The sequence below is a fragment of the Micromys minutus genome (genome assembly GCF_963924665.1).
Source record: "Micromys minutus genome assembly, chromosome: 24".
Taxonomy (NCBI): Eukaryota; Metazoa; Chordata; class Mammalia; order Rodentia; family Muridae; genus Micromys; species Micromys minutus.
This window is the reverse complement of record NC_137959.1, coordinates 50438255-50463718: the sequence shown is the minus strand read 5'-3', so window position 1 is coordinate 50463718 and position 25464 is coordinate 50438255. Positions and strand designations below refer to the sequence as shown.

General features: G+C 35.8%; 1 protein-coding gene across 1 annotated transcript in view; it reads left to right on the top strand.

Annotated features, from left to right (window-relative positions):
* The window catches only part of LOC308436302 (uncharacterized protein), a gene marked incomplete at both ends in the record, with an annotated part of 177442 nt that overhangs the window by 2061 nt on the left and 149917 nt on the right, over positions 1 to 25464 (top strand). Inside the window, 6 exons of the mRNA XM_080937161.1 lie at positions 656 to 742; positions 3957 to 4040; positions 10647 to 10667; positions 10919 to 10951; positions 11615 to 11769; positions 23918 to 23979. Of these exons, the coding sequence (XP_080793287.1) occupies positions 656 to 742; positions 3957 to 4040; positions 10647 to 10667; positions 10919 to 10951; positions 11615 to 11769; positions 23918 to 23979 (442 nt within the window). The remainder of the gene's footprint in view (positions 1 to 655; positions 743 to 3956; positions 4041 to 10646; positions 10668 to 10918; positions 10952 to 11614; positions 11770 to 23917; positions 23980 to 25464) is intronic.

Sequence of the window (25464 nt, the reverse complement as noted above, 5' to 3'; positions counted from 1 at the left end):
TGGGTCTGTGTATTATTTGTGTGGTTATCCTATACTTTCTCATTCATTTCTACTTATAAGTGTATACATGCCATACATGTCTATCTGAATCTGGGTTACCTCACTCAAAATGGTATATATTCTCAATTTCCATCCATTTGCCTACAGATTTCATAATGCCTTTTAAAAAAAATAGCTGAATACTATCCCATTGTGTAGAAGTGCCATATTTTCTTTATCCATTCTTCAGCTGTGGGACATCTAGGATGTTTCCACTTTCTGGCTATAAAGAGTATAGCTAAACAAGTGACCACGTGGTATATTGGCTCACATTTCCAATGTATAACCAGGAGTGTTTCCATTTCTTTTATTCAATGATATTCAGCAGAAAATTATTTTGAGGAAAACTCTTCTTTCTTCAGCTGTTCACAGACATATACTTTTTAAAGAACTTCATCTACATAGGGAAGGTACAGCCTTGGAGTGTTCTCATGACTAAGATAGAGGTTCAAACACCATTGAGCGGGGCATCTACTTCACAAAGTGTGATGACTCAAAGAGTAGAATGCTTATATTCCTGCCACTGGCAGTAAAGTAACATCTGTTAGATCATGGTGTGACCATTTTAGCATTTCGATTATGAAAAAAAATTCAACTTTCTTTGCATTTTTCTTAGGTTGTTTCTACTTTGGAAGAAACATATGGAAATCTCAATCAAGATAGAGAAATAGGAGCAGTAAAACCTGAAGCAGAAGGCTTGTCTGTATGTGTATATAATGCTAATTAAATAAATTAAGTGCTGAAAAGGGTTAACTCTCCCATTCAGATTCCATACACACCATATAAATGAATCACTATCTACACAAAGATTTTCTTATGACTTACGGCAGAAGTGTGCGAATGTTTCCAGCCTCAGTCAATTCTTCCAGTCTTAACTATCTGTAATCTACTCTTTATAGTGTTCTTCTATGATAAGTTTTAATATGAGCTTGATTATTTTGATTGCTTTGGCTATAATAAAGCATTCTTGTACCAGCAAATGGTTCAGTGGGTACAGATACCTGCCATTAAGCCTGACAACTTGAATTCAGTCCTTTGGACCTACATTATGGAGAAAGAGGGCCAATTTTTGAGAGCTGTATTCTGACCTCCATTTGTATACTTTTGAAAGCAAACATGAGCCCTACCCCCAGATAAATAATAAAATGTAAGTTTAAAAAGTATTCTCTTTTCTAAACTTTAAGGTAGAAAATAAAAAGGTGATCATTATTATTTTTTGCGATTTAGAAAAATTGTTTTAATTCACTTTTTAATACCACAGTATAATTCTCCTTAGGTTGGTTAGTTTTGTTATTTGTTTTTGCTTGTTTGTTTGATTTAAACTTTTAAGATGTTTTCACAATTTTATTTACATATATGTGTACATCTCTACATGTGTGAATGTGCACGTATGTGGTGGAACCTGCAGATGCCAGAAAAAGACATTGAACTAAACTGACATGAGGTTGTAGGCCAACCAATGTGGGTGCTTGAAAGTGAATTCCAGGCTTTTGGGAGGGCATCAAGCACCCTTAACTGCTGAGCCATCTTGCAAACCCTCTTTTCCAAACATTTGACTCACCCAAATGTTTGCACTTGAAGTTTTTAACTTTTATTTTTTTCATTGTTATGTTGTATGTATGAACAGCTGCATGTGCCATAGCATATATGTAGACGTCAAAGGATAACACAGTGGAGTTAGTTTTCTTCTTTCACCTTTGCATGCATTCCAGGGATCAAATTCAGGTTACCAGACCTGCCCCTTTCCTCTCTTAGCCATATTGCCAGTCACCATTTCTACTCTTCAAACATAGCATATTATCCTTTTATTTATAACTAGTTTTATAATGGATTGATTTGGGATATCTCATAATACACCTGGTTTAAGCCTTCCTACAAATCTGTTTAATATCTGTGTTTATTTGTATTGAATTTAATTTTGTTCGCCAGAATTTAAATTTGCACACTGTTTAGATCTTTTACATGAGTTGTCTGTCTTACAGTTTGAAGGGATTGTTAATGACATTATGTTTAAAACTTTAGTTTCTATACAATTGGCATAGGTTTGTTGTTTATGATGATCTTTGATCTTGTGCTATTAGTCATTGCATCATTTAATTATCAGAATTTTGGCCTGATGTATTGAAGGGATAATTATGTTGTCCTCACCAGATACTTTATTTTTTTTTACACATAGTTCCAGTCTTAAAGTTTTTCAATTTTTTTATCTGGACTTACAGTGGTTTTGGCATTGTAGTAGATAATAGTAGTGAAAACAAGAGACCTTGTTGCAGTAGCTGCATTCAGAAAAAGCTAAAAGTGTAATTCTGTGCTTAGCCCCAACAACACAATCCAGAAGATTGAAAAAAACAACTACTTCTACCGAATAGGTAGTATACATTGTCTCTCCATTTGCCTTTGGTGTGGGAAGTGGAAAACCAATTTTCACGGCCACACTGTACTGTACTATCAGGTAGTGGTAAGAACTTTGGCCACTGCATGAATAACTAGACTCAGCTTATCGATCAGTGTTCCCTCATCACAAAATATTTTTGAGCTTATCTAACATGTGGAAAGATCAATCTTCCAAGTTTCAGGGGAAACTTGAATGTATAAATTTTATTCAGTCCCTGAGTCTAAGGAGCTGCCTTCTTCCATTCTGGAGGGAACTTTTCAATTCTGAGGAAATCTGTGCAATAGCCAGAAAAGACTGTTGAATGCTCAGCTGGGTTTTCTTCATCTTACAAATTCTGTCTGTCCATACCAGAGTGCTTTGAGATTGTATATAGGTAAGACCATTCTGCTTCCTCCGTGCCCTATCATTCTATCAACTGATAGAATGGGCTTTGGTTCTTTGTTTTTTTGTTTTGTTTTTGGTTTTTGGAGCTTGTTCTGTGCAATTCAGTTACTCAAATATATGTTGTCTCATTTTTTGTTTCCTCACTGAATAGTATGGAAGATAATTTTTAATTTTTCATTTCTTTTTCTTCTTTTTGTGAGAGTATCACTAAAGTTAGGTGTACCATTACTTTTTATATTTCATTGCTAAATTAGATATTTGACACCTTTTTAGAGGTATTTGTACCAGTATTATTCAATAGTGTGATATTGTTCCATGGAACTTATTGGGACACACACATATCTTTAGAAGCAGGGCATTTTATTATATATTTGTACTATATTTATTTCAGTATCTTTTACTTAGTCTCATTTTTATTTTTAGTATTAGTTTTGTTAGAATTTCATATGTGACTATCATATTTGCAACCTTTCTCTCATCTTCTACACCATTCAATTCCTACCATACCTATTCCCTCAAATTCATATTCTCTTATCTTTAGTTAGTATTTTATCATATATATGTATATATAATAAATGTTTACATACACAATAATCATACAATAGTATGTACACAGCCCATTGAATTACTTTAGTGCTGCTCTTTTGAAAGTGTTTTTAGGGCAGACTTCTTGGGATTGAACAACTTCTCAGAGGGCTCAACTGAAAGACTACAGATTTTGCAAGTATATTTATAGTAAAAAAATTGTAGTTCATACTGAACTTAATCCATAGTCATACATTTCTAACATGTGCAATTCTATACACTCTGATGCAGGAGTTCTTTTCTTTAGATCATTCTAAAAGCAGGAGTGTAAAGTTGGGCTGCTTGAGTCTCTGCAGTTGTATAGATGAGAAGAGGAAAACATACTATGTCATCACTCTCAGGATATACTTCCTTCTACAATTCATATTCATTTTAGGAGGGTTTGCTGGGATCACATTTAAAACATGGATTCTTGCCACCCAAATTTGAAGCATCAGAAATTATACAAAACCAAAATATTTCCCAAATACAGTTAAATAGATTAAGAAATAAAGAAATATACTAGTAGGCTCCAAAATTAAAAGTAACTCTGTTTTGTGGTTCTTTTTGGAAGGTTGGTGATGATGTGAATTCATTCTTGCTGTGCTGTTTAGAATTTACAGCTCAGCTGGAAGAAGCAGTCAAGGAAGAATGTAATGTATGTATTCCAAGTCATGCTGGTGCAAAATGAGAGAGAGCTTGTGTTTGTTGTAGAAACTGTAATATGATATCCAGTAAGCAATATTAACTTAGAATAAATCCTTTGAGGAACTACAAAAGTCATTTAAAATCTTTTTAAGATTTATTTTTATTGTAGACATTTATATCTTTGGATTTTTCTTTAAATACAATATTAATTCAGTAATTTTAAATATAATCTACATATCTTATTTTCATTAAGCCTGTATTATCAAAGTCAATGTTAATATAAAAACAAAAACTGTTTTTTTTAAAAATCATTATAGTACTAAATCCCAGTATAAAAAAATACTTTTAGCACAGTTATGGTTGACTTTTTGCTTTTCCTTACATATTATAACTTTTCCCAATAATATTTTTCTTTCAAAAATGAAATAATGTGTTGCAAGAAAGACATCTCAGTGGTTAAGTGTATTTGCTGCTCTTGCAGAAAACTCAGATTTGGTTCACAGTACTACATGGTCACTCACACTCATGTGTAACTCCAGTTCTAGGAGGGTCAGCACACTTCATCCCTCTGCAGGAACACATGTAATATATATTACAAACATTCATAAAAGAAAACCATAGAAAATAAAAATAAAAATAAAACTTTTTAATTGCATTTTGCTCATTTCCAAATATACTTTGTCTTAAAACATACTATGGTCATTATATTTACAAGATATTTTGGACTAGTTAAAGCTGGTTACTGTATAATATTTTCTGGCATTACATAAAAAATAGACTCATGTTTAAACAAGAGGGTAAACATTTAGTGTGTGTTCTAAATGCACTATATAGTTAATAATACATAAAATTGTGTACTTTATATTCTATAATATATACATATGTCCAACTTAATTTTTAATATTGTTTAATTGACATCATTTGTTGTAGGCTTAGGTTTTCCAAAACTTACTTTAGGATTTTTAAATGTTTTAACCTCCCTGCTAGCCTGCTAAACAAAACAGGGAAAGGTTATTAGGGAAAGGGGTTGTGGACCTGTTTATGAGTAATTTCTGAGGCAATTCCACTCTTTTTTGTCAAGATACCAGCAGTGTAATCCAATAGACAACACCAAATAGGAATCAGTAGCAACAGCACAATCTAGCCCAAACAGCAAGTGGCCAGAATCAGCCAGAATAACAGGGAAAGTTCTTTGGTGTTTTTCTCTCTATAATGTTAGAACCAGCAAACACCAGTGAAGATCAGTGAACACCAATGGACACCAGCAAAATTGAGTGAATTGTTGATTGGCGAAACAATGCACAAGAATCCTCTCTTTCAAAGGGTTTTATTTATATTATTTCTAAATATCACATGCCCTCTCAAGTATCTGTTTTCAGGGAAACATCACATGTTCTACCACAAGACAACTTCCAGAAAAACATCATATGACACAACTGTGTTTTTGAGGAAACCGGAAAATTTTATTTCAGTTTGTCTTTGCCATTCCCAGCCTCCACCTCCTTTCCTTCTCTGGTTATTTATTTCATAATTCTTTATGATTTTTTTGTCTTGATTGCTAATTCTTCTACTTTGTGCTTTTGCTTTTCATGTTACTTTATCTGATACAAATGTTCTTACTATGTTTTTATTTTTCAATGAAATATTTACCCTTTTAAATAGTTTTAACATTATTTTATGTTCATTTCTTATTGAAGAAAAAATATTTCAATACTTCTCTCAAAGTTTTCAGTTACCCAAACAATATTTTACCTTATGAAGATAGAACTATAGACCTGTAGAACAAGCAGAGAACCCAGAAGTGAAGGGAAGACTTCATTGGTGAAGTGCTTGCCTGTTGCATAAGCATGAAGGTCCAAGCTAGATTCCCAGCATCTATTTAAAAGCCAGTTGCTGCACATCTACAACCATTATATTGGAATGAGGGATGGAAATGGATGAATTTATGGAGCTTGCTGGTCAGCCAATCTAGTCAATTGGTAAGCTCCAGAGTCATCAAAGTAGAAATCATGATGAAAAGAAAATACAAGCCCCAATAGGAGATTCTTATTAATCCAACTATAGTAAGTTTAAAGCCTGAGTTTATTATTTAAAATTTACAAAGAGAAGGGGGTATGAAAAAGTCGTTTAAGCAAAACATTTGGATCGTTTGGAGCTGATAGATTATTATGGTTATTATGGATCTGTATCAATAAATGAAAGGTAGATAACTATAACATAATGAGGTGAGAAAAATATACAAATAGCTCATGAATATATCAAAATATATTGTATCATTTTAGTTTTTAGAAACCTGGGAATGTTACTAAACCATGTCACACAACTAGATAAGACTGATATACTGATTAGCTTAGAGCCAACATCTTTATAAATCTCAACTGATTGCACATTTACTTCTGGTGGTACCATGTATCTCTAAACTCTGTAAACATTCCTATTGAAAACCCCCAATGTTTACAAACAATGTGCTTATCTAAATCATTACCTTCAGAAAGTCATTTTTAAAATTTAAACTTTGAACATGTGGTGCTTTGAATGATAATTATCCTTACAGATTATATTTGGTTCCCAATTATTGCAAAAATTTGGGAAAAATTGGGATGTGTGCCTTTGTTGGAGAAAGTATGTCAAGGTACTTTTGCAGTTTGTAGCTTCAAAGGGATCCTACCATTACCAGTGTGCTTTCTCTGCCTCAGGATTTTGTATCAAGATGGAGCTTCCCAGCTTTTTTCTTCCATAAATTTTCTCTACCCTACAGAATCTAAGCCTCTGAAATTGCAAGGCTGTTTATGTCAATATGCAGGTGAGGGCAGGAACAAAATAAGGCAAGGCCTGTGACTGGCCAGTGAAAAACATTTCCGAGAACCAATCAGTGGACGAGGAGTAGGCAGGACTTCCAGGTTGGGGAGAGAGAAAAACAAGACATGCAGAAGAACTTCCTTCTTTGGACAGGAAGGAGATGGAGACCACATGTAGGTAGGAAAGGCACCTAATTCAAGTAGCAGATCGGTTGGGATTGAAAAGATCCACTAGCCGAGGATTTATAACTCATGGATCATTACAGGGCACTTTCTCTTATCTAGGTGTGAAAGAGTTTTCAAGTTAGCTCCCACTAACCCTGTTTTGAGGACAAGTATGCTTCAAGGCTAAGAACAAAATAACTTGTTTAAAGAAATGGCCCAAACCCAGACCGGCTAGACTAGATAAGGTTGGGCTGGCCTTGCATTCCTGAGAAAAACTAGTATGAAGGTCAGTGTGCCCCAAAACAGAGTGGTCTAGAGTTGAATCATATCCAAAAGCAGACAGAGAATGCCAATTTAAACGAACCAGTAAAATTATTATGTGTTTGTTGCTAACTGCTTATGTAATTTTCCCTATAAATATGTTCCCCTAATTGAGTTCAGGGTTGATGCCTTTGTCTCCTGCGTGAGATATGTATCGGCCTGGAGCTCCATCATTAAACTGCCTCGTGCTTTTGCAGCAAGAAGGTCTCTCGCGTTTCATTGGGTAACCCTGTGTCCTGAGACTCGAGTGGGGGTCCCAGAAAGGGGGTCCAATAGGTGGGCAGTTTATATCAATATCAATTGGCTCTGAGTTTATTGTGTGGATGTTTCATGGAGTGAGAATTTACACACACACACACACACACACACACACACACACACACAGACACATATGTGAATGATTGATAAATTACAAGCTTTAAGAGTTTTGATTTTGCCAGGTTACTGGGACTCATGATAATAACCACAGGTGGGTGAATGCTGAGAATGTGAGCTAAGTTTTCAGCAGAGAGCCAGCCAGGTTAGGGCATCTACTGCGTGCATCTCGCCATGGAGGCAGAGAGACCACTGAAGACAGAGAGTAGCTAGAGGTAGCATGGCATAATGCCATGCAAAGTTTGCAGCTATTTTAATATTTACTGCTACACAAAGCCTTTGTAATTCTAATTAGGTGATAATTCTGAAGCAAAAGTTACAGTATGTTCCTTCTATAGGTTTCTATTTACTTTTTAGTGCTATTAACTCTTTATGTCCTAAAACTTTCAATTAGTAACAATATAGAATTTGAAAGAAAAGTCTTAAGGTGCTTAAATCATATCTTGAAATATAAATATGCATGCAGAAAACACATACATCAAATTTAAAGATAATCATTGAAATTTTATGCAGGTCTAAAATAGAAAAGGAAATAGGGCAGAAAACAATACAAAATGTAGTTTTAAGAGAAAAAATACATCAGAAAATTTAATGCTGGAGCCAAGGTCTCTACTGAAAGAGATAAGTATATTGAAGATCCTGAGGTTCTCTCAGGGCAAGACCCTACCCAGCTAAACTTCCTTTCAGCAGTGAAAGAAAAAAGTACTAAGACATTTTCTGCTCCTGATGGCTCAGTGGCTAAGAGCACAGACTGCTCTTAGAGAGGTCCTGAGTTCAAATCCCAGAAACTACAACGTGGCTCATGACCATCTGAAACAAGATCTGATGCCTGCTTCTGCTGTCTAAAGACAGCTATAGTGTACTTATATATAATAAATAACTAAACTAAAAAAAAAAAAAAAAAAAAAAACAGCAGACAAAAGCTTCTGCAAATGTGATTCAAAGGGCCAGACTCTGTCCCCAAGCAGGCAGATAAACTTGACAGCATCAACTGCTGTTGTTCTGGCTTTAGAGACATGAAGAATGCAAAAGTACAGATGTGTAGAATATTATTCCATGGTTAAGGGAAAATGCTAAAGCTGAAGTTGTATGCTATGGCAATGCAGTCCTGGCATAAAGGCTTTGAAAGTACAAGAGACCCCAAGAGACAACTCTGTGAATGAAAGTGAAGCCTGGATTGTGTTGGTGACCCCAAGATGTTAGAGGTGTCAGAGCCATAGGCTGTCTGCCAAGGAAGGCTATTGTGTGGAGTAGAGCATCACAGGAGAGAGACATGTATCTTGCAAAAAAACAGGGCTGTAATTCTATAGCCAGCTAAGTCCTCTGACTTCAGACACAGCTCAGCTATAGTATTTGGACTTTGCCCAGCTATGTTTCTGTCTTGCTTTGGTCAACAGTCTGCTCACTGAGCCTGCATTCCTTCCTTTTGGAATAGTAATGTATATTTTGTTCCATTGTATGTTGAAAGTATGTAATTTGCATTTTGATTTTACAGTTAAATGATTGACCTGAGTCTCACAATAGATTTTGAATGGTGGACTTTTAAACAGTGTTGAGAATGAAAAATAAATGCATGTTGCATTATGGGATGAACACTCATCTTTTGGGGCCATGCAATGTAGTGGTTTGAATGAAAGTGGCTCCCATAGAGGCTATGAGGAAAAATTGGTTCCCAGTTTGTGGGACCATTGGGAGGCATGGCCCTGTTGGAAAAAAATGTTATAGGGTGGCTTTGAAACTTAAAAAATCAGGCTATTCCTAGTATGCATTTTCTTCTTGTTGCTTTCAGATCAAGATATGCACCCTAGGCTTTTCTGACATAATGCCTTTGTTCCATCTTCATGGATTCTAGCCCTTTCTTTGATAAGTTGCCTTCTTCATGGATGCATTGTCACATAATGTAATAGTAATTAGGGTAAACATGCAACCTTCTCTTCAGAAAGCCTTTCATATAGTTTCTTGAAGCTCCAGCTTCATTAAGCACAATTTAACTCAACTCAGACTTCAGCATGAAAAGTAGTCACTTAAAGTCACCAGTTGAATGCTGGCCTCACTAAATATATGTGATTCAGTAGCATAGGGAAGAAAGAAGTCAAATATCCTTATTTACAGATGATACAACTCTCTATATTAAAAAACATACATTTCATCAAAAACACATTTACTCGTAAATATTTTCAGTAAAATAAATGGACACAAAATTTAGACACACAAATGAGAAGCCTTTTTGTAAACAAATGACAAGTATATATAGAAAGAAAACAGGAAAACAGTGTTTAAAATGTCCTCAAAAAGAAACTGTCTCAGAATAAATCATGAACTTTTTATACTAACAGAACAAAGAAAGTTTTACATCAAATATTTTTCAAATATTCTTCTGGGACCATCAGGTAGGCAGATTATGACACAGTCGGGAAATCTCTGCTGTAGCCCTCAGATGCTAACTGATAAATTCTTAGTCTTTCATTTATGGATCTCGTCTGTACTTTGGAAAATTATTGATCTAATAATCACAAGAATATTAGGTCACACAGAGGCTGACAATAAATAGCCATGTGTAGGCAGAGATAGCCCAAGGTGATTTCCCTCTGAAATTGAGCATCTCTAATACCATTTGTGTTTCAATCAGTTGACCATCATTTGTAGAACATATAATACAGGCATGAGTCTCTTCTGGAAACTTCATTTCTGGAACAAAATATTAAATGTGAATCATTTTGGGATTTTCCAATATAGTACTATGGAGTGAAATGCTTTTTTTTTTTAATTCTAGATGTAGTTTTATAGTCAAGATGAAATAAACACCATAACCACAAATTTAACTCTGGAACTATAGAATTCTGTTTGTTTTAGCAATAGGAATTATAGTAATTTTATAAAAACTATTATTGAAAATTGTAAGTGTTGCATGATAGTTATCTTATTTTTAACTATACTATCTAAAACTTTTTTTTCAGGTGTTGGAGTCTCTTTACAAGGTATGTGTTTTGATTCATTGCAGCTTAAAGTAACTAAAAGTACAGAGAAAATTCATATTAAGCAAAGATGATCTAAGTTGTATGATTTAAGCATTCCCTTGTTGCTGCCAGATATTTTTAAGTTTGTCTTGCAGTTGTATGTTACACTATCCTGTTCTGAACCCAGTGTGATGCATGTGAGTCATAAATGGTGTTTAGCAGATACAGGGTCAGAGACACATGTGCATTAACTTTCTCCTTTTTTTATGTAGTGGTTTCAGCAACAAGTCAACCATATAGAGGAGGTAAAATATAACTTCTTAACTGTTAATTATATTAGTAAGTATTTAGCCCATTTGAAAATCAGGTTGAAGTATGTATAAATCAAATGTTTCAATAACCACTGATTATAAAGTAACATTTTGATTTAGTAATATTTTGAAAGCTAATTAGTTGGTAGCAAGTTGTTTATTGGTAATGTACAAATGAGTTTTCTGTATGAATCCAGTAAAGAACCGATTTTTTGGATCATTTTTCCCTAAAGAAAAATGTAAATTTCTCTCACACTCTTTATCAAATTTACATGAAATTGTGAGAATTTATCAACTTAAAATTTCTTCTATATTCAAAAAATATTCATAATATATACAGGCATAAAATTGTATTGAGTTTTTCAAAATTTATTCTGTTCTTTAATGATATCCTTTGCAATTTGGATTATTAAATACTTAAAAACAAGAGTGAGAATAACTGGTCTCTATCTTCAAGGACTTACAATTTTGTTTTGGGAAAGAATATATGAATCCTTTAAGCATGAATCCTTTAAGTTTACAGGGAAGCTTCAGGGGTTGTTTGGAATTATTTTTATTTGATAAAGTCATTCAAATGTAATAAAGGAAATAATAAAACACTTTTTAGACATGATATCAAAATGGATCTTTAGTAACTGATAAATTTTGTTACTTTAGATGAGCAAAGGCCAAAGTACTTCAGAAACAGACCTTCAATCAGATGGTACCTCGGCCAGTTTGAACATTGTACAAATTACAAAACTGGCAAATAAGTTTGAAGATATTAAAGATCGCTTAAAAGAGCGCACAGCATTCATGCAGGCTAGACAAGCGTAAGTGAATTGTAAAAATTGAGCTCTCTTATCCTCTTGCTCTCTTGAGTCCTTGCTCTACCCCCTTGCCTGTCCTCTCCCCATTCCTTTCCCTACTCTCGTCCCAATTGCTCATGGCTAGCCTATGCTTCTCTACTTCTCTTCTTATTCTCTCTCTCTCTCTCTCTCTCTCTCTCTCTCTCTCTCTCTCTCTCTCTCTCTCTCTCTCTCTCTCTTTCTCTCTCTCTCTCCCTCTCTCTCTCTGTCTGTCTCCCTCTTCCAGTACTACTCTCTTAACTCCCTCCCCCATGACCTGAATAAACTCTATTCTGTACTAAAAAAAAAGAATTAATTGAATTAAAATCAGTGATTAATATCAGAAGGTTAATTCAATGCTAATGCTTTATAAAAACTTCTAAAAGATATCTGAATGCTTAGTTACTTTTCTCTGATTTAAAATTTTAATAGTCTGAGATTGTGTTATTTGGTGCAGTAGACATTAGTCACCTGTGACTTTTCAAATTCAATTAGTAACAAATTGGCTTTTGGGTCATACTAAACACACTTTAAGTACTCAATAGCAATATATATCTATTACATAAGTCTTCTTTTGGATTCAGCTATCTTTAAAACATCTAGATTATACTCATGTTTCTAAATGTCTTACAAAACAAGAAGACTTTGACTATTTCCATGTTGCGTTTTGTTTTGCATGTACTTTATGCTTATTGCAACTAGTATGTTTTCAATGCATACTGTCAAGCCCTTGAAAAAAATCAAGTACTGACTAAAATCATATTCACATGGTTTTATGTAAAATTTATTTTAATGTCTGAAAAAACAGTACTGACAAAAATGTATAATTTTTTTTAAAACGATTTTATTTTTCAAAACAAAGATAGATGTAAAGATTTTAAACATTTTTTGCTTAAAATTATACATTTTTGTCAGTACAGTTTTTTCAGACATTAAAATAAATTTTACATAAAACCATGTGAATATGTTTTTTAGTCGGTACTTGATTTTTTTCAAGGGCTTGACAGTATGCATTGAAAACGTACTAGTTGCAATAAGCGTAAAGTACATGCAAAACAAAACGCAACATGGAAATAGTCAAAGTCTTCTTGTTTTGTGAATATATGTATAGTTTTTGTTTTCTTTATTTCTTGGACTTCATACAGTCTGTGAGTTGTTTCTGGGGGAGTGCAAGCCTCTGGGTTTAGCATCCCACTATCAGTGACTGCATATTATGTCTGTTCTTTTGTGACTGGGTTATCTCACTCAGGATGATCTTCTCTAGATGCAGCCATTTTCTTAAGAATTTGGTTAAGTCATTGTTTCTGGTGGCTGAGTAGTATTCCATTGTGTATATGTACCACAATTTTGTATCCATTCATCTTCTGAAGGACATCTGGGTTCCTTCCAGCTTCTGGCTATTATAAAAAGAGCCGCTATGAACATTGTGGTGCATATATCTTTGTTGTGTATTAAAGTGTCTCTGGGGTATATGCCCAGAAGTGGAATAGCTGGGTCTTCAGGTAGTACTATATCCAATTTTCTGAGGTATCGCCAGACCGATTTCCAGAGTGGTTGTATTAGCTTGCAACCCCACTAACAGTGGAGAAGTGTTCCTATTTCTCCGCAGCCTCGCCAGCATCTGCTGTCATCTGAGTTTGGATCTTGGCCAATCTGACTGGAGTGAGGTGGAATCTTGGGGTTGTTTTGATTTGCATTTCCCTGATGGCTAAGGATGTCGAGCACTTCCTCAGATGTTTTTCGGCCATTCGGAGTTCCTCAACTGAAAAAGATTTGTTTAGCTCTGTACCCCATTTTTTAATAGGGTTATTTGATTCTCTGGTGTCGAGCTTTTTGAGTTCCTTGTACACCTTAGATATTAGGCCTCTATCTGATGTGGTGTTGGTAAAGATCTTTTCCCATTCTGTTGGTTGCCGTTTTGTTTTCTTGATGATGTCCTTAGCCTTACAGAAACTTTGCAATCTCATTAAGTCCCATTTGTTAATCTTTGACCTTAGAGCTTGAGCCATTGGTGTTTTGTTTAGGAAATTTTCTCCTGTTCCTATGTGTTCTAAGGTTTTCCCTACTTTCTCATCTAATAATTCCAGTGTATCAGGTTTAATGTGGAGATCTTTAATCCACTTACACTTGAGCTTTGTACAAGGAGATAAGAACGGGTCTATTTTCATTCTTTTGCATGTTGAGTGCCAGTTGGACCAGCACCATTTGTTGAATAGGCTGTCCTTTTTCCATTGAATGTTTACTGCTCCTTTGTCAGAAATCAGGTGACCATATACATGAGGGCTCATTTCTGAATCTTCTATTCTATTCCATTGATCCACTTGCCTATTTCTGTACCAGTACCATGCAGTTTTCAGCACAATTGCCTTGTAGTATAGCTTGAGGTCAGGGATAGTGATTCCCGCTGATGTTTTTTTGTTGTTGAGGATGGTTTTCGCTATTCTAGGTCTTTTGTTATTCCAGATGAAATTGCACATTGATCTTTCCAATTCCATGAAGAACTGGGTTGGAATTTTGATGGGGATTGCATTGAATCTGTAGATTGCTTTTGGTAGGATGGCCATTTTTAAGATGTTGATCTTTCCAATCCATGAGCATGGGAGATCTTTCCATTTTCTGAGATCCTCCTCAATTTCTTTCTTCAGAGGTTTGAAGTTCTTGTCATACAGGTCCTTCACTTCCTTAGTTAGAGTCACACCAAGGTATCTCATAGTTTTTGTAACTATTGTGAAGGGTACCTTTTCCCCAATTTCTTTCTCCACATGTTTGTTTTTTGAGTATAGGAATGCTACTGATTTGTTTGAGTTAATTTTGTATCCGGCCACTTTGCTGAACTTGTTTATCAGCTGTAGGAGTTCTCTGGTGGAATTTTTGGGGTCACTCAAGTACACTATCATGTCATCGGCAAAGAGTGATGTTTTTATCTCTTCCTTTCCGATTTGTATCCCCTTGATCTCCTTTTTCTGTCTAATTGCTCCAGCCAGGACTTCCAGTACTATGTTGAATAGGTAGGGAGAGAGTGGGCAGCCTTGTCGAGTCCCTGATTTTAGTGGGATTGCTTCAAGTTTCTCGCCATTAAGTTTGATGTTGGCTGTTGGTTTGCTGCATATTGCTTTTATTATGTTTAAATATGGGCCTTGGATTCCTGTTCTTTCCAGGACTTTTAACATGAAGGGGTGTTGGATTTTGTCGAATGCTTTCTCAGTGTCTAGTGAGATGACCATGTGATTTTGGTCTTTAAGTTTGTTTATATGGTGGATTACATTGATGGATTTCCTTATGTTAAACCATCCCTGCATCCCAGGGATGAAGCCTACTTGGTCATGATGAATGATGGTTTTGATGTGTTCTTGGATTCGGTTTGCAAGGATTTTGTTGAGTATTTTTGCATCAATGTTCATAAGTGAGATTGGTCTGAAGTTCTCTTTCCTTGTAGGGTCTTTGTGTGGCTTAGGTACGAGGGTTATTGTAGCCTCAAAAAATGAGTTGGGTAATATTCCATCTGATTCTATCTTTTGGAATAGCTTGGTGAATATTGGTGATATATCCCCAATAAATGTCTGATAAAATTCTGCACTGAACCCGTCTGGACCTGGGCTTTTTTTGGTTGGGAGAAAAATGTATAATTTTTAGCAAAAAAATGTTTAAAATCTTTACATTTATCTTTGTTTTGCAAAATAAAGTCGTTAAAAAAAAAGAATATATTTTAAGGCCACCAGGAACAGCGGAGATCCAGGGACACAGGCCTGGTGAGAAGGTGTTCCAAGTATTCGGGCAGCAGAAAGATCTCTGCCAAGTGCACGGAAAGTGCCCCCCCATTGGTTCAGGAAACCAGGAACACACCATCTGGCTGTCTGTTCCCAGCCGGCAGCCTTTGGGTGTAGAACAGGTACTCAGGACATCCTCCACCAAGAACACTCAGATATCCAGGGACACAGGCCAGGTACAAGGGAAAGGCGAGAACCTGTCACTTACAACAAGATGGCAAGAGGAAAGCAAAAGAACGTACCCCAGGGAGCCAAGACAATCTGGCAACACCAGAATCCAGCTCTCCCATCACAGAAAACAGCAGAATACCAAGCACTCCAAAAAAGAAGACTCAGACCCAAAATCATACCTCAAGATGATGATAGAGATCCTTAAACAAAAAAGGGAGGAAAAGCATAAAGAATTAGAAGCTTTTAAAGAATAAACAAGAAAAACACTCAAAGAGCTGAAAGAACTAGAGGAAAACAGAACCAAAAAGATGAAGGAATGGAAGAAGGAATTTAAAACGGAAGTGGACACAATAAAGAAAACACTAAAAGAGACAACCCAAGATGTAGAAAACCTAAAAAAGAAATCAGGAGTCACAGATGCAAGCATTTCCAACAGACTACAAGAGATGGAAGAGAGAATCTCAGGGGCTGAAGACAACATTGAAAACATAGACAAAACAGTCAGAGAAGATGCATAAACCAAGAAGCTCCTAACCCAAAATGTCCAGGAGATCCAGGACACAATGAGAAGACCAAACCTAAGGATAATAGGAATAGAAGAGGGCGAAGAATATCAACTAAGAAGCACAGTAAATATCTTCAACAAAATCATAGAAGAAAACTTCCCTACCCTTAAGAATGAGATGACAATGAGCATAAAACAAGCCTACAGGACTCCAAATAGGTTGGACCAGAAAAGAAATTCCTCCCAACACATAATAGTCAAAACACCAAGTGCCCAAATCAAAGAAAGAATACTAAAAGCAGTAAGGGAAAAAGGTCATGTAACATATAAAGGCAGACCAATCAGAATCACACCTGATTTCTCAACAGAGACTATGAAAGCTAGAAGAGCATGGACAGACATGCAGACCCAAAGAGAGCACAGGTGCCAGCCCAAGCTGCTATACCCAACAAAACTCTCAATCACCATAGATGGAGAGACTAAGATATTCCAAGACAAAACTAAATTTACACAATAGCTGACCACTAACCCAGCACTACAACGAATTATAAGTGGAAAACCCAATACAATGAGGGGAACTACATCCTGATAAAAACAAGAAAATTTCTAAGCATGAAAAGAAAACTGGGCTCTAAAGGATGGGGCTTTCAAATCTGTCATTTCAGAGTTTCTGCAATTGTTCATTAATATTATTTCATCTTTATGTCTTGATCTAAATTTTGTTTTATAATACATTAGTCATATGCATGGATTTTTTGGAAAGTTACTCAGGATTCTATATTTATAGGAAATCATGCCAGGTTCTTTCTGACTTCAGGCCAATGGACTGTGCCTGGAACACTCTTGGTCTTCATTCTGTCTGAATTTTCTAAACCAGTTTGTGCAAGGCTCCACTGTGCAGTCCAGCTCACCCAAGCTCTCCTGCTGCTGCCAATCCCCCTGTTTTCAATGCTAGTTTGGCCCATGACTTCACTGGGATGACACTGTGGTACTCATGGTAAATGTGGCTACAATAAAGCTAGATACCTGTTTCTTAGCAGTTTTTACCTTCACTCTCTAGGCTATAACCTGATGTTGTCCATGCTTTGAGAAATCTGAATTTGAGGTCTTAGCACCCAATGTAATTGTATTGCAAGGTTTTAATTTAGGAAGACAATTATACCATGACAACTAAGCATTCATGAGCACTTATGAGGCATGCTGTACACAATCTGTGTGGCTCCCAGAACTCACAGAAGCAGGTGCACTTGACAGGATGCTCACCCAATCTAAAGGCTTGGCAAGAAGAGCATCTGTGGAGACTGCCTTTCTTCATTCTTGTGCACAGGTTAGAAGAGATTGTATACTTTGTATGTAAGATCTACATGCTAGGCATGGGGAAGAGTCTTGCAAGAGAAGAGTCAGGATTTAGAGTCTAGAGAAGCTATCAGGTGTGTGAATTACTCTTGTCTGTGTGGTTTTCTTCATATTCCTTCTATTATGGTTCAGTCAAGACATAATGCTTAGACATTCCAAATAAAGGGACACTGATTAAATAAATAATTTAGTGCATTTTGGGGCATTTGAACCTATTCTTTTTACCTTTATATTAGTAATAGTTAAATTTAAGAATGTTCTATTGGATAGATGTTCTATGGAATAAATGCAAGTTCTGTTTCTGGACTTAAAGATAAACCCCACTGTAAATAACCATCTATTCAACCATTCACTTATTGACAATAAATCTGTTTTCTAAAATGACATCTCAAAAAAATGGGGTACAGAGCTAAACAAAAAGTTCTCAATTGAGAAATATCAAATGGCTGAGAAGCATCTAAGGAAGTGCTCAACATCCTTAGCCATCAGAGAAATGCAAATCAAAACAACCCTGCGATTCCACTTCACACCAGTCAGATTGGCCAAGATTAAAAATTCAGATGAGAGCAGATGCTGGCAAAGATGTGGAGAAAGGGGAACATTTCTCCACTGCTCGTGGGGTTGTAAACTGATACAACCACTCTGGAAATCAGTCTGGCGATTTCTCAGAAAATTGGACATAAAAGACCCAGTTATTCCACTTCTGGGCATATACCCCAGAGTGCTCCAATATTCAACAAAGACACACGCACCACAATGTTCATAGCAGCTCTATTTATAATAGCCAAAAGTTGGAAAGAATTCAGATGTCCTTCAGTAGATGAATGGATACAAAAATTGTGGTACATTTACACAATGGAGTACTACTCAGCTGTCAGAAACAATGATTTTATGAAATTCTTAAGATAATGGATGCATCTAGAGAATATTATCCTGAGTGAGCTAACCCAGTCACAAAAGAACAGACATAATATGCAGTCACTGATAATTGGATACTAACCCCAGAAAGCTCTGAATACTCCAGAAACAACTCACAGACTTTGTGAAGTTCAAGAAAAGAAAAGAAAAGAGAAAAGAAAAGAAAAGAAAAGAAAAGAAGAAAAAACATTATGCTTAATCCTTACACACCAAGAAAACTTTGACTAATTCCAGGTTACATCCTGTTTTACATGTACTTTATGCTCATTGTAACTAGTAAGATCTTAATGCACACTATCAAACCTTAAAAAAAAAAGCCAAGCACTAACAAAAATGTATTCACATATTTTTATGCAAAAATGCTTAAAATTTGTACATTTATCTTTGTTTTTTAAAATAAAGTTGCTCAATAAAAAAGAAAGAAAGAAAAAACCAAAAAGGAATATATTTTAATTAAAATAGAACTGTATCACATCCCCCTTTCCTCCCTCCAGGACCTCCCAGTTTCTCTCCCATCCCCTCAAATTAATAGCCTCTTTTCCTTTATTATTGTTACATATATACATATGTGTATGTATATGTATGCACAAATACTTATTTACAACCTTATGAGTTTGTTTTTGTGGTTTGTCTATACATTCTTGTAGTGCTGATCATTTCTCCTTGAACAGCTAGTAAAGAGGTTTGTCTCTTCTCCAAGCAGTCAATAATTTTATTTTATTTTTTTTGTCTAGGGGTAGAACCCCGCAAAAAAATTCTATCTCCACATTAACATGTTCATTGTTACAGCCATTGTTCTCCAGTCTTGTTTATGCAGCCATTTCTAGAATACACTGTTTCACTTCCAGGTATTATGGTTCATGCAATCTTTTCATCCCCTTTCCTGAGATGTTCTTTGAGCAACTGATGCAAGAGCTATGATGTAGATGTATCAAACAGTAGGGGCTCCCCATTATCTATTTATTTTATCCATTTGTGGATCACTGTGATAGTTTCCATTTGCTATTAAAACAAGCTTTTTTGATGAGAAGAGTAGTTATAGTTATCTATGAGTATAAGGATAAGATTTACAATGTAGTTAGCTAAAGCTACAATATACCTAGTGTGCAGTCAAGCTGCTAGTGTATGCTCTCTCTTGTTTCTTATTGGAGGCACGCAGAGCTATGAGTTTTTTTCTTAGTACTGCTTTCATTGCATCCCATAAGTTTAGGTATGTTGTGCTTTTATTTTTGTTAAACTCTAAAAAATTCTTAATTTCTTTCTTTCTTTCTTGACCATGTTATCATTGAACAAAGCATTGTTCAGTCCATGTTCATAGGAAATTTTTGTTGTTTTTGTTGTTATTAAAGACAAGCGTTAGTCCATGGTGATCTGATAGGATGCATGGGAATATTTCAATCTTCTTGTATCTGTTGTGGCCTGTTTTGTGACTGACTATATGGTCAGTTTTGGAGAAGGTACCGGGAGGTTCTGAAAAGAAGGTATATTCTTTTGTTTTAGGATGAAATGTCCTGTAGATGTCTGTTAATTCCAATTGGTTCACTCTGCTAGTGTCGCTGTGTCTCTGTTTAGTTTCTGCCTCTATGAACTGTTCATTGATGAAAGTGAGGTGTTAAAGTCTCCCACTATTATTGTGTGTGGTGCAATATTTGCTTTGAACTTTAGTAGGATTTCTTGTATGAATGTGGGTGCTCCTGTATTTGGAACATAGATTATTCAAGATTGAGAGTTCATCTTGATAGATTTTTTCCTATGAGTAAAAAGTGTCCTTTATTATCTTTTTAAATAACTTTTGTTTGAAATTCTATTTTATTTGAAATTAGAATAGCTGCTACAGCTTGTTTCCTGGGCCCATTTGCTTGGAAGGTTTTTCCCAGCCTTTTACTCTGAGGTAGTGTCTGTCTTTATCTCTGAGATGAGTTTCCTGTATGAAGCAAAATGCTGGATCCTGTTTATGTATCCAGTCTGTTAGTCTGTGTCTTTTTATTGAGAAATTGAGTCCATTGATATTAAGAGGTATTAACAAATAGTGATTGTTGTTTCCTGTTATTTTTGTTGTTAGAGGTAGACTTATGTTTGTGTGCTTTTCTTCTTTTGGTTTCCTTGCATGATGATGGTGATGATGATGATGATGATGATGATGATGATGATGATGATGATGATGATGATGATGATGATGATGATTTGCTTTTCCTTAGGTGTAGTTTTCTTCATTATGTTGGATTTTTCCATCTATTATCCTTTGTAGGGCTGGATTTGTGGACAGATATTGTATAAATTTGTTTTTGTCCTGGAATATCTTGGGTTCTCCATCTAAGGTAATTGAGAGTTTTGCTGGATATAGTAACCTGGGCTGGCATTTGTTTTCTCTTAAGGTCTGTATGATGTCTGTCTAGGATCTTCTAGCTTTCATAGTCTTTGTTGGAAAGTCTGGTGTAATTCTGATTGGTCTGCCTTTATATATTACTTGTCCTTTTTCCATTGTAGCTTTTAGGATTCTTTCTTTGTTTTGAATACTCAATGTTTTGATTATTATGTGTCAAGAGGAGTTTCTTTTCTGGTACAGTCTCTTTGGAGTTCTGTAGGCTTCTTGTATGTTCACAGCCATCTCATTCTTAAGGGTAGGGAAGTTTTCTTCTATAAGTTTGTTGAAGATATTTACTGTGCCTTTTAGTTGGGAGTTTGGCCCTCTTCTACCCTTATTTGGTCTTATTGTGTCCTGGATATTCTGGATGTTTTGGGTTAGGAGATTTTTGTTTTTTGCATTTTCTCTGACTGTTGTGTCAATGTTTTCTATGTTGTCTTCTGCTCCTGAGATCCTCTCTTCCATCTCTTGTAGTCTGTTGGTGATGCTTGCATCTATGACTCCTGATTTCTTTCTTAGGTTTCTATCTTCAGTGTTGTCTCTTTTTGTGTTTTCTTTATTGTTTCTATTTCTGATTTCATTTTTTTCAACTGTTTGGTTGTGTTTTCCTATAGTTCTTTGAGTGATTTTTGTTTTTCCTCTCTAAGGGCTTCTATTTGCTTATGTGTGTTCTCCTGTAATTATGGGAGTTATCCACGAGCTTCTTGAAGATCTCCATCATCATCATGAAGTAAGATTTCAAGTCTAAGTTTGTTTTTCTTGTGTGTTTGGCAGTTTACTGCCTGCTATGGTGGGAGAGCTGGGTTCTGATGTTGCCAGTTTGTCTTGATTTCCATTGATTAGGTTCTTTCATTTTCCTCTTACCATTTTGTTATCTGTGACTATAGGTGATCTTGTTGCCTCTTATTGGAGCCTGTCTCTCTTGTGGGTCTGAGGGCCTGTTGGCTCAGGAAAGAGATTGCTTCTGGGTGTTTGGCTCTTTGAGGGCAGGCAATGAGTTCTGTCTTAGTGGGCTCAGGTGGGAGAGCTCTTGTAAGGCTGTTCTGGGAACTCAGCTATTGTCAGGTGGGTCCTGAGTCTCAGTGGAGGTCACCTGGCCCTCTAGCTGGCTGGAAAGGACTTCTTTTTCTTTTCTTTTTACCAGTTCCTAAAAAGGTAAAAGACTTCAGAGTTTCTCTTCATATAAAGTACTGGCCATAAGTAGTTAAGTTTCCTATTCTAGTTCCCTGCTGCTATCAGCAGGAGTCTATTGCCAGAAGGCATTAGCTCTAGTCCCAGAATAGTAAAAGTGTTAATTATCACTAGCTTTTGGTCTAGCCATTTTTTCTGGTTCTCTTTATTTCCCTGGATGTTAACGCTGGTCTTTGTCAGGGCATGATTTCTTTAATGTTGAATGGGCTTTATGCTGAGTTAGACAGCTGCTGGTTACCAACATGTAAGTGTCATGATTGCATTTTTTGTAATCATGATTTCTTGGTATATTTTTCATTGTTGTGGTTTAATTGTTTAATTGCTTCTCTTGCTTGTCAGCTTGTCAAGTGTTATCTGGCACTATGAAAGCTAGATAGCTGGAAGGAGGCTTTCAGATCAGATACAGTTGAAATCATCTGAATCCTGTGTTTGAAGTATGGCATTTCTTCAGCAACAGTTGTCTACTCTCAACTCCAAGAAGTAACCAAGGGCTATAGGCAATCTCTATTGTTTTAGAAATTACTCTAATCATGCTCATCAACAATTCAATGGGTGATTTTTATGCCTAGTCCTGGGATCTCCATTAGTCTATGGGTTTGTGGGGATCATTGTCACCCATGTGGCAGAATTTTCTGATAGGTATGTTGGTAGGTAGGTAAATAAATAGATGATAGGTAGGTAATTGATAGATAGATGTGTACACATATACATATGTGACTTTTAAAACATTAGATGAATAAAAATTAATATGATTCCTTGAAGCTTTATCGAATAATCTTAGTGTTACTTGTTCTTCATTCATCTTTCACCTTCTGTTTGCCCTCCTGCCCCTCCTCCCTAGTTGAAGCCCCTCAGTTTTTTTCTCACTTCCTGTTTCATATTACCTGTATCCTGCTATTTCTTCTCACTCCCTGATTCTCATGTCTAGGATCCTATTATACATTTCTGGTTTTAGTCATTCCTCCATGTTTTCTGCTCACACATGAAGATTTGAGGCTAGAAACAACATATGAGAGAAAACATTGTCTTTTTGGGTCTGGTATGTCTGAGCTTGGTCAAATGAGTCATATTTAAACATTAGAAAATCACATCTAGAATTGTGCTTACAGGCCTTGGTTTTCATCAAGTATATATAAAGCACTTTTATATTATTAAAATAAAAAGTATTTATACTGGAAGAGGATAATACTCAGTATGCAATCTCTTCATGTGCTTTCTATATATTGTTTTTTAGACTTATAGGAATGAAGAGAATATTGTTAGGTCAGTAGATAATATTGTACATAATAACATATGACAGTATAGAGATATCTATACATGTATTTGAGCTCTTTCTTGTTAGGCAGGAAAATTTTTGAACCACATATCAATATTTATACTTGACATTTAAATGTCTTCTTGTGCAAAGTATTTTTCAGGTAACACCAGGGAGAGCTGTAACTACTTTATGAGAAAGGCATTAGTATATGTAAGATTTAACAGATAAAGAACTTGGAGCTGAAGGAGGAACAGAAAATGTCTCCAGGCTACATTGTTACATGTCTGGAGCAGGTTGTCTCACTCTTGGGCTTGTGGTCACAGCACTATACCAAGTACTAACAGTTTCACTGATTTTTTTTCTTGCTATTTTAGTTCTTAGTGTTATTGGTGTACTTAAATATATTCTTGGAATACACAATTTATAGAATTTGTGCTTTTTATTATAGGATGGCATTTATCTTATGGGCAAAGGATAAATGTAATGCTAACATTTATTTCACAAACTTCATATGTTTAGTCTGTAAATTATATATCCTTGAGCATGTAACTTAACTCTGAATGAATATGAAGATATGTTTTCTTTATTGGCACTCTTAACAGTGATAAAGAGATTCTATCAGAATCATTGAAAACTTATGGACTTATGGAAAAGCAAATTGAAGGTAATATTTTATAAATGCTTAAACTTTATAGCTTTACAAATATATTTTATAATTTTAACTTACATCTTTTCTTTATGTCCCTTGTTACTTGCTGTTTCTCATGGCTATGTGCTCATGGCCCAATCTCCTCTCATAGAGGCTTCTCCCTTTTGTATGTTTTCTTCTTCCTCTCTCATGTCAATCTGACACCCTGAATCAAACTGATAACCCACCTACCTCTCACTGCTGCCCAGTCACAGGTCTTAACCTTTTATTGACCTATTAACTTATGAAGCAAGGTTACCTGACATCACTTGTTATATGTGAGGCTCTTCTTGTTGTGCACAACTAGATCTTAGGAGCCATATTTTAGGATTTGAATTAGCACATGCCAACCTTAACACAGGCATTGCACACATAGTGCACAAGCAGGCAAAACACTCAAACACATAAAATAAAACAAATATTCTTAAAAAACAAATGCTGTTATGATTTGGTTATTGCTCACATAAAATTTAAGAGATTTCAAGGACAGAACACATTATGAAATTAAATGTGTAGTAATACATTAAGTTTGTAATGTTGTAGTAAGTCTACAAATTGTTTTATCTCAGGAAATTTAGAAATACTGTGCAACTTAAAGGTATACTCCTGAGTGAAGTAACCCAGTCACAAAAGAGTACTCATGGTACATACTCACTGATAAGCAGATACTAGCCAAAAGGCTCAGAATACCCATGAAACAATTTATAGAAATTATGAAGCTCAAAGAGAAGGAAGGCCACAAGGTGGATGCCATAGTCCTTAAAAGGGAGAACAAAATTCTCATGGGAGGAAATAATGGGACAAATAGAAGAGCAGGGATTGGAGAAAAGATCATACAGAAACTGCCTCACCTGGAGATCATTCCCATATGCAGCCACTAAACCCATACACTATTGCTGATGCCAAGTAGTGCTTACTGGCAGGAATATGATATGGATGCCTTCACAGAGGCTCTGCCAGAGCCATACTGATACAGAGGAGGATGCTTGCAGCTAACCCATTGGACTGAACACAGGAACCCCAATGAAGGAGCAAGAGAAAGGACTGAAGGAGCTGAAAGGGTCTGCAAGCCCATGGGAAGAACAAAATTACAAACTAACAAAACCCACCATAGTTCCCAGGGACTAAAACACCAACCAATGAGTTGTTATAGAAAGACCCATGGCTCCAGGTGCATATACAGCAGAAAACAGGATTCTCTAGCATCAATAGGAGGAGAGGCCTTTGGTCTTGTGAAGGCTCATTTTCCCAGTGTAGGGGAATGTCAAGGTATTGAGGGGGTAGAGGGTGGTTGGTTGAGGGAGCAAATTTATGCAGTTAATGATAGCGGTGGGGGGTGGGATTGGGGGAAAAGGGGATGACATCTGAAATGTAAATACAGAGACTATCCAATAAGAAAAGGATGAATAGGGCTTATTTGAGTGAAGGAGAGAAATATTGGTCAGTGAGATGGCAATAATA